Source organism: Schistosoma haematobium, chromosome ZW (genome assembly GCF_000699445.3).
Source record: "Schistosoma haematobium chromosome ZW, whole genome shotgun sequence".
Taxonomy (NCBI): domain Eukaryota; kingdom Metazoa; phylum Platyhelminthes; class Trematoda; order Strigeidida; family Schistosomatidae; genus Schistosoma; species Schistosoma haematobium.
The window spans coordinates 48980401-48990903 of record NC_067195.1 but is presented as its reverse complement, the minus strand read 5'-3'; the positions used below and the strand labels follow the sequence as shown (position 1 = coordinate 48990903).

At 38.3% G+C, this 10503-nt stretch overlaps 1 protein-coding gene across 1 annotated transcript; it reads right to left on the bottom strand.

Annotated features, from left to right (window-relative positions):
• Positions 1-1068: 1068 nt before the first annotated feature.
• MS3_00001183 (uncharacterized protein) lies at positions 1069-9576 on the bottom strand. The gene is made up of 2 exons (XM_051208672.1): positions 9471-9576; positions 1069-3669 (listed from the first exon to the last, which is right to left on the bottom strand). The coding sequence occupies exon 2, from the start codon at positions 3627-3629 to the stop codon at positions 1983-1985; it is 1647 nt and encodes a 548-aa protein (XP_051071709.1). The 5' UTR covers positions 3630-3669; positions 9471-9576; the 3' UTR covers positions 1069-1982.
• Between the last annotated feature and the right edge of the window lie 927 nt (positions 9577-10503).

Genomic DNA, 10503 nt, shown 5'->3' with positions numbered 1-10503 from the left:
AGAACGTGGTTTTCTTTCACTAATGTGTGAATATCAATTACTAGTTATCTCAAAAAAATTAGATGAACTTTTATTTTTAAAACCAGAAAATTGGTGCTAGAAATACAATGCTTTTTTAGTGCCTTTCCCAGAAAATATCGGTAAACCAAACCGTTATGTCCGAACAAAGAATAAATGAGTTGTAACTTCCAGGAGTTATTTATAACTTGTTGTTGTATATGTATTCTTATCGTACAATCGCTAAGTAACTAAATCGTATAAGTTTACATTCCTTTTATCACAAATTTTCATTTGATCCATTGGATACTGTTGTACGATTTACTTTCCCTAATTTATTCCTAATCTATTAGTTTGCAACCTGCTATACTCAGCTACTTCTGGCTTGATCTTTCACAATAATTATTTTTCATTTTACAGTGTGATGCGATCTCGTATGCTTGTACATAAACAGCGTATATCTGAAATATACGATTTATATTGCGGAAGATTATATTTATGTTCTGGGCTGGGCGAGGAGCTGCTATACAGAGTATTAATAGTCTGAGAGTTGAATCAAGGCCGCTGGTGTTGCTTGACGCACCATTGGTTTAGCATAGGGACTAGGTCATAGAAGTCGGTGTCCCGATTAGGGATTTTGTCACGTGATATTTGACGGGTCAGAGGACATAATAGAAGTCAATGATGTAACGTAGTGACTAGATGGAGGCCAAAAAGGATATGACATTAGTGCATGAAGTCACTGATTGTTGGACTGAGATATGTAGGTAGGTACAAACTGTCTGGTTGGAGTCTATGTGTTTATCGTAGCCACTTGTTAATGTCTTTGAGTGACATGGCTCGAAATCGTTTGTAATAGCGCAGATGCATTTACTATTTGTCTTCTCTTATATCGTAAGTTCCTAAATTTCTAATAGTTCTTTTTTGTCTCATAAGTATATATGTTCTAAAATCGTATCTTCGATCTCTAATCTTTTTTATTGCCACTGATTCATTTGTTACTTGTACTACGGGATTCGCCCTGACCTTGATCTCTATATTTTCACTTTTATAACCATCCAGAGGTTATATTTTTAATTGATCGTAAATGAAGTATATTTCAGGTTTAATCATTCTGAACTTCTCTCTCGAAGCTGAGGTGTAGTGCTTGTATGGACTAATGACTCCTTTGTACTTGATAACTACCTGATTTCGAATTCCAAATACAATGCGTTCGTTTGTGCTCACCTAGTTCTTCTTGGTCTAAATTGCGTTATTTCTGGGATTCCTAGTTCGTATAGTAATTCAGATACTTCTAATTATCATATGAAGCTTAGTGTTTTATGGATGGAGTAGGTACGTTTTAGTTGTGCCTGTTAATCGAACAAGAACCTAGATATTGTGAATGTAATTAGTTGCATCTAAGCTACCTCCAAAATAAAAAGTGTGACTGTATATTAAACCACACGGAACTTTGTAATGGTTGTCTAATGTCAAGAAGGGTTTCTAATTATTTTCAGATTACATGGGCGTACAGTTGAAATATCGCCCTTAAAGAAAGTCTCCAACGAAACAGTGAATACATCTGGGATTGCACATATGCCTTGTTAATAAATGTCAACATGCATAAGAACTAGCATCGCATTCTTATTTCCAATTCGGCAGGTCGTGTTAGATCGACTGTTTTACAATATCTCGGTGTGGTCACTTATTGGGAATAAACTAAATATCTGGTCATTACTGCAGATCACTGGCTACCCAGGGGTAGATTTGTGCAATGGCGTGTCGAAGAAATTTAGGGGGAATGTTTAAAAACAAACTAGATATTTTACAATGGGTTTATTAAACATTTAACCAAACATCTGAATTCAACTGTAATTTTCTCGAAGCACTTGATATTCAAAATGCCGGTCTTATTGTCTGTATTACTTTTTTTGGGATTTTGTGGCAAAGTTAACATCGTTGTACACAATCCGAGTGAAATTACGTTAATATTTTAATAATATTCAGACGGACTGTAAAGTTTTCATGTATGCTTCAGCTTGTTCTAACCATCTTGAATAATCTTCAAGCTGTTGACTTATCATGCCTTGCGGGAGGTTTCTTGGTGAATAAAGAGACTTCCCATGGTATAGTTTTGTTCTAACTGTATTCCAGTCACTAGATATCCTGTTCCAATTTGTGACAGTATATCTTGATTTGGACATGTCGACTATTGACAAGTGTTTCACTAGGTTTTGTGATATAGAATTACTGATGGGAACCAAGTTTTCAACATGGTTTGTTTTAAATACTAAAGAGTTTGTACTTATGGCATTTGTTTTTGTGTCTGTACAGGTGTGTTTTTCACTCAATAGATAATCATCGCTAGAATGTGGTCGTTTATTTTTTGTATTAACCGACAAATTAGAATTGTATGAAGGATATCCATTAAATGTAACTTTATTATATAGACTAGTATTCACGTAATCCTGTTGATTATTTTCAGGCGGTTCTAAAAATATGCGTAGATTATTATTTCCCATTAACGCTCTATCCCTGCAAAAAGTGATCTTATATCTGCTATCAATATCATATAGGCGTTTTTCGATTTCATTACACCAGTTAACTAGTTCGTTTTGCATTGAACATAATTTGTAACTTGCTCCTAGTACTTCCTCATGATTTTGTTCCATTTTCTTTAATAATTTTGTTATACACTCTGATCCTGTTTTGGTTTGAAGATGCTTATGGACTGAACTATCGCTGTCACAATTGCCGGTATTTTTATTATTCATTGATTCTTCCGATCGTCCGTATACCGGGTAACCTGTTGACGTATTCTGTTTGATCTTTATTTTACAGCAGTTGTTTGAGTTTGTTTCATTTTGCAATGCTTCAGAAAATCCATACGATTTAGTCACATTTCGTGTTTTGGATCTTATACTGTTAGTTAAGTCTTCAGAATTACTTAATAATGAAAAATTCAGGAGGTTTTCATCAACTTGACTAACCAGTGCCAATTCTGTATTCTCTTTGATTCGTATTGCTTGCAGTTCACATGCTGATTCATACTGGACACCTGTGCTTTTCCTAAATTGACCATCGTTATTTTCAGAAGGCTTGGGTTTGGAAACTAAAGGCTCATTTCCTGTCCCACTTAGGTTTTTGAAGACTGGGTTTTCATTCGAAAGCTTTAAATTGTGATTATGAGTAGTATTACTCCACGAAGTACCATTATTCTGTGTCCGGTTACTGATTGGCTTATTATATGTTTCTATGTGGAGTAGCTTGAGGCCATGACAAGGACCACATGACTTTTTATGTAGAGGTTTTTTTAAGTACTTTTGCTTTCTATCAGTTACGTTCGTGCAGCTTTTATTTTTTCTGCATTCTAATACCATATTCTTATAATAAACATCACAAGGATGGTCCCACGTAGACTGACCTGTGAAAAAATTGAAGTAGTATATATCCCCATTGGTATTCATACAAGGTTTCCAACCAACCGGAAGCGGGGCTTTGATTCCTTCATATATTAAGGGATATAATTCTGGTTCTCGTTTCAGATTAATTCCCAACCATTTAGCATAGCTTACGATTTCTGATTTAGTGAATCTGCAGCGTTGATACTTTTCTTCTAATATAACTTGTCCATTAGTACAAACTGTCATGAAATTGGATATCTTGTTTGTTTGTAGCTTAATTTAATTTCTAGAAGGAAATATGAAAATTTATCAAAAATGAGGTATGTATATCGTACGTTTTGAATAAACATATAAAATAAGTGCAATCTAGAATCATTGTATTGATACATTTCATTCGTTCAGTATTATTCATCTGTGCGCGATGTTTTGTAATCTTAGATTTCGAATATGCATATTTACGTGTGTTGATGTTAGTAAGCTAACTGGTTTCTGACAAGTACCAAGCTAAAAATATTAGTGACATAATTGACTTCTTGGGTATTAATCTCCTTCCAGGAGGTCCACTTATCGACTTAGAATACGCAGATGACATAGTCCTGTTTGGTGAAGACGCTGATAAAATGCAGTCTTTTGATAGCACTGAGCAACAATGCCAGAATGTTTGGAATGCGCTTCTCTCCCTCTAAATGCAAGTTGTTGCTTCAGGACTGGTCTGTATCAACACCTGAACTAAGGATAGGGAGTGAAGTAGTCGAACGCGTTGACAACTTCACTTACCTTGGAAGTCTGGGTTGGTGTCTGACGACATTTTCTGCACGGTTCTCGTTTGGCTTTCGCCAACTTACGTCACCTATGGCGAAGGCGAGATATCCGTCTATCAATAAAAGGACGGGTATACTGCGCGGTAGTCCGTTCTGTTCTACTTGACGGCTGAGAAACATGGCCATTAAGAGTAGAAGACACTCGTAAGCTACTAGTATTTGACCACAGATGCCTCAGGAATATTGCTGGCGTCTGCTGGGATCACCAGGTAAGTAATAGTGAGGTTAGACACAGGGTATTAGGATATGATGGTAAATCAGTCGATGAGGTTGTGAATCTTCATCGACTGAGATGGTCGGGCCACGTGTTACGTATACCCGAACACCGGTTACCACGACGTGCAATGCTAACCGGTGTTCGGGATGGTTGGAAGAAAGTTAGGGGCGGCCAAACCAAAACGTGGCATCAGTGCTTGAAGTCACCAACTTCTAGTCTGAGCCATGTTTGTAGATGCAGACTACTTGGTTGGGGTCTGCATGACTGTCGTAACCAATGGTTGGAGACTCTAGGTGACATGGCTCAGAATCGATCACAATATCGTAGGTGTATACACTCCCTATCTTCTCTTAAACTAAGAGATTAAAATCGCTTCATATCTTTCTTTCTACGGACTAATTCTTTCTTCCTGTACTATATTCTTATTGCAATCTTTCTTTTATATATTACCACCTCTGAATTGACTACTTTTATGAATCCGGTGTCCATCTTGTTGTGTTAATGAGGTATGGCAACTTGGACCGATGCATATATGTGCCTGGTCCTACGTTGTAGCTGACTGACTGACTTTAAGGTTATATTACTTCAGTGATATGTAAAACAGCTTTCTCTGCACTTATTTTGCAAGGGTCGAGAAGCAGTGGAGGATACACTAACTCCAGAGTACCTTACGGAGTAGTTGTTCAGTTTTAGCAGTTATATTGACCCACATGCCGACTAGAGTTGAGGATCTGATCATATCCTAATCTAATTGGTCTCGGTTGCTAATTATAGCATTTTATTAAAAAGGACTAATATCCTCTTTTGATAATCGCAGAGGGGCTGGTTTAACTAAAATAGTGTCTAAGATATTAGACTCCATAAGTAATCGATGCGGTGTTTAGTTAGGGATCGTAGATGTCGATCACAGAAAAACAAAGTTGGTTTCAGTTCTGAAACTAGACGTATTGACCAAATACATATCTTCCATCAGATTCTGGAATGTAAGTGTATTTAGCGTCTCTCGACGGCAGTTGTTTTTTGACTTGACGTAAACGTTTGCTTCCTGCACAGCGATGGTCTATGGCAGTGTTTGGCATTAATAGATGTACCAGAAAAGTACAACGTGGAACCATGTTATTACTAAATAATACCAGTTCTATTAACAGATTTATAACGTAATCGAATTCGAAGAATTCACGTGTCTGTGGATACATAACGAAAAAATAGTTTTACTGCTTTTACCTACTTTTAATCAGGTATTGAGTGATCGACTGATGATACAAAGTAGTGTAAAGTGAATAATCAAAATAATGCATATACAAAACAATTATCAACCTCTCTTTAAACATTTGTTAATAAGTGAAAAGAGACCAAAGTAGAACGTGAATTCAAATGGTTGTAGAAATCTGAACTGGTCTTTATTGCCTAGATTACCATAGGGAGTGAAGCATTTTGTTGCTTCGACCACTTTACTTACATTAGATACGCGGATTTAGAAGAGTCAGTTAGCGCATACCGGATTTCAACACTTTCGGTGTTGGCCATATAGTTATTTACCAACGAATGAGCGTATACGTCCCGCAATAGTCCACTTCATATTCATCCATCGAAGTATGACATTGTCTTTGAAAGTAGCAAAATGCGCATGGTTTGCTTTTCTGACTTTGAGGTCTTAGTCATATTTTGTGTAACTGTTGAGTGAACAATGCTGTAGTTAGTCATGGGCCACCAGATAAATATAGCAAGTTAGTGGGTATCCAGCAATCAGGGTGCTTTCAAATTGTGTTATCTATGTTCAACCGCTGCCTCCCTTGACGATCAATGTAGGCCGGAGTAATAAGTCGCAAAAAACTGTGGTCTTCTCGACAAGAAAATGATAACGCTCTATGAAACCACCAACAATGTCACTAAATTCAGACTAACGCGGTCAGTAGTTAAGACACTGAGTAGATTGGACAAAAGACCCAGAGTCCTCAATTGAAACGGCCTGGGACGCATTTCAAAATTCATACTTAAAAGTTACCACACAACACATCCCTTGGACTATACCAAAGGGGCCAAAAAACTCCCCACCATGGCTCAGTAGGGAGGTCCGCATCCTTCTCCGTAAGAGAAGAAAAATGTGGGATAGATTTAGGTTACTGGGGACTGATGGGACAAAATCTCAGTATTGGAAAGCTCGGAATACCTGTGCCTCGACCCTCCGTAAGTCTAGAAATTTGTACGAAGAAAAATTGTTAAGGAATCCATAGAATGTCCTAAACGCTTGTATCCCTATATAAACCAAAGGACAAGGAGAAAAGGAAATATTCCTGCACTATGGGGAGACAGCGCTGTCGCATCATTAGTGGAGGACGACTTTGGTAAGGCTCAAGTGTTCTCAAACTAATTCAGCAATGTATATACCATAGAAACACCCTTCCCGTCAGTCCATATAAATCCCTCCACACAAACACTGGATAGCGTGGCCATTAAGGAACTCGATGTCTTTGGTCTGCTAAATAAGCTGGACATATGTAAATCCACGGGGCCCGATGAATTGCATCCTAGGCTACTGAAGGAATTATCTAACTTCGTTGCGAACCCTTTAAGTATATGCTTTAACCTATCCGTAACGCAAGGTCGTTTACCAAAAGACTAAAAACGCCATAGTAAGTCCTGTCCTCAAAACAGGTACGAAACACAAACCTGAGAATTACCGCCCCGTTAGCCTAACTAGTGTGGTTATTAAAATCTTAGAAAAGATTATTCGGAAGGAGCTGTTTAAGTATCTCGATGAAAACCGGATCCTCTCGGAGAAGCAGCACGGTTTCAGAATAGGTTACCCTTGTCTCACTAACTTATCAGTGGCTCGTGAAAGCTGTTGCGCTCTTAAGGACCGAAAGCTACATGTAGACGTCGCCTTCATTGATTTCAGTAAAGCTTTTGACAAAGTTCCGCACAACCGGCTGTTAAGAATGTCGGGATTGGAGGCAATCTATTGATGTGGATAAAAGACTTCTTAGTTGGGCGTCAACAAAGAGTAAGGGTGAACTCAAAGTTATCTAGCTGGGAAACTGTGCTTAGTGGAGTGCCCCAGGGTACAGTTTTGGGGCCAGTGCTATTCCTCTTGTATGTAAATGATCGTCCCGTCTCCTATCATCATTGGTCTTGCTATATGCTGACAATGTCAAGATATGGAGAACGATACGATGTAAGGGTGATAGCTTAGAACTCTGAAATGGCCTGAAGAAATTATCTGAATGGTCTCAAACCTGGCATTTGCCGATAAGTACTTCCAAGTGTGTTGTGATGCATATCGGTCATCAAGGTACAGATACATACACGATGAATAACACTGAGCTACCTGTCGTCCAGACATATAATGACTTAGGAGTTATCGTTAGTCAAGACTTAAAGACTACTGCACACTGCCGTGCAATAGCCGCCAAAGGTTTTAGAACCTTATGGTCAATATGTAGGGCTTTTAGTCGTGCCGACGCTAAAATGTTTTTGACTTTGTATACAGTGTTCGTACGTCCTAAACTTCAGTACTGCATGCAAACGGCTAGCCCCTGCTTAAAAAAAGACAGTGAGCTTCTGGAAAATGTTCAGAGAGAAGCAGCTAATGCTGATTCCAGGAATGGCGAAGCTTCCGTATGATGCTCGACTGGCCGAGCTGAACCTATTCCCGTTGTCACATCGTAGAACTGGAGGCGACTTGACTACACTTTTCAAGTTGCTTAGTGATAAATTCGCACCCGATATGCCGTCATTTTTCTTGTCTTTCAAAACAGAGAATTTACGAGGACACTCCAAAAAGTTCACAAACCCAGAACAAATTACTTGTCAGCTGACTATCGACTTTCCCATCTAATCATCAACGAGTGGAATTCACTACCTCAGCACGTGGTTGAGGCTCCATCCGTCGACTCTTTCAAAAGAAAGTTGGATCAACTGAGAGACCACTATTACCATGACTAACACAGGCCATCGAGCCTCCTGTCCTTCACAAACTGATACTAATATTGCTCAAAATTAGTCACAATATAAGTAGTCGTGTTTTTATTTTTCTCCTGGTCATGAGTCACAGTACTCATACCATCCCATTCGTTAACTTTGAGCCATATTCTTCATGCTTAGTTCTTTTTGTCATGATTGCTACCATACTATGTTGTCTCTTTTTCTATTCATTTGGTAATTTCATCTCGTTGGGAAAATTTGGAACGGCAGATCTAGTACGGACGTATTTATGCAAAAGCTTGCGCTGAAAATGTTTCTTCTGAGTTTCTCAAGCCACAAGTCTTGAGAATTCTGAGTTTTACTAACAATGTATATCGGAAGTACTACAATAAAGATTATGGAACTATTTATATATTGCTCAAACATAGTTGGGTTTGAGGTCCTAAATTCCCTTAATGGTTTCAAAATAGTTTTCAGAACGATTAATCCTATATTCACTATTGCCCGATCTCCCAATTCCGCGGAAAATTTGGCACATTTTAGGGAAGCCGCTATAGTAAACCTCGGGGAAATTTTGGAGAAATGGCACGAGATCCCCGAAATCTCCCCGAACTCTAGGAACAGCTGTTTCACTTTGGGGATTTCCCGAAATTTCACCAAAGTTGAGAGCTTGGGTGCATAAGCTAAATCATAAATAATTCTTTAAGGTAAAATAAAAACAATTCCTAATATAAGGAATCAAATTATATTCATTTATAATGATGATTCCTACTGTGCACAAACACATGTACACTTATGTATGTACGTAATTCTCGAATACCACAATGTGAGGGGATATGTCTACCAAAATTTAAAAGCAGATGTTGAAGTATTTATTCACAATTACTGAAATTATAGTCTCACAAAATATGCAACGATTAAACCTCGGTATGTCTCAATCTTGTTTGGAGATATTTTGTGCGCTAAGAGAGTTTTAGAATAGCATGCAAGATTATATATAAGAGAAAAGAAAAAGCATTTTTTCTCTCCCAGATAATCTTTATCCCTTAAAAGCGCAAATATATTAACGGCTAATAAAATGCATATAATGCACTGACAGCTGGTAAAAAGGAAACTAAAAATGACCAGAAATAGTATGAGAATGGGGTTAAGACAATCTGTTGTTCGGAACAATTTGGTCCTGTAGATTTGAGTATTAAAAATGTTATGTTTGTGCGTAGCGGCGTTTTTTCACCATTGGATGTTGTACGGCGTTCAATACTTTTGTGATAAGCTGTTATGAAATAATGCTGCATATTTATATGCGGTTTGATTACATTCGATTTGAGTTGTCTAGTCAATTGAATCAGTCAATGCTATAGGTTTTGGAAAAATCAGTAGCTTTCCAAATAAACCTTGAAATTTCCGCGTTTCAGTATCAGTTTGTGAAGGACAGGAGGCTCGATGGCCTGTGTTAGTCATGGTAATAGTGGTCTCTCAGTTGATCCAACTTTCTTTTGAAAGAGTCGACGGATGGAGCCTCAACCACGTGCTGAGGTAGTGAATTCCACTCGTTGATGATTAGATGGGAAAGTCGATAGTCAGCTGACAAGTAATTTGTTCTGGGTTTGTGAACTTTTTTGGAGTGTCCTCGTAAATTCTCTGTTTTGAAAGACAAGAAAAATGACGGCATATCGGGTGCGAATTTATCACTAAGCAACTTGAAAAGTGTAGTCAAGTCGCCTCCAGTTCTACGATGTGACAACGGGAATAGGTTCAGCTCGGCCAGTCGAGCATCATACGGAAGCTTCGCCATTCCTGGAATCAGCATTAGCTGCTTCTCTCTGAACATTTTCCAGAAGCTCACTGTCTTTTTTTAAGCAGGGGCTAGCCGTTTGCATGCAGTACTGAAGTTTAGGACGTACGAACACTGTATACAAAGTCAAAAACATTTTAGCGTCGGCACGACTAAAAGCCCTACATATTGACCATAAGGTTCTAAAACCTTTGGCGGCTATTGCACGGCAGTGTGCAGTAGTCTTTAAGTCTTGACTAACGATAACTCCTAAGTCATTATATGTCTGGACGACAGGTAGCTCAGTGTTATTCATCGTGTATGTATCTGTACCTTGATGACCGATATGCATCACAACACACTTGGAAGTACTTATCGGCAAAT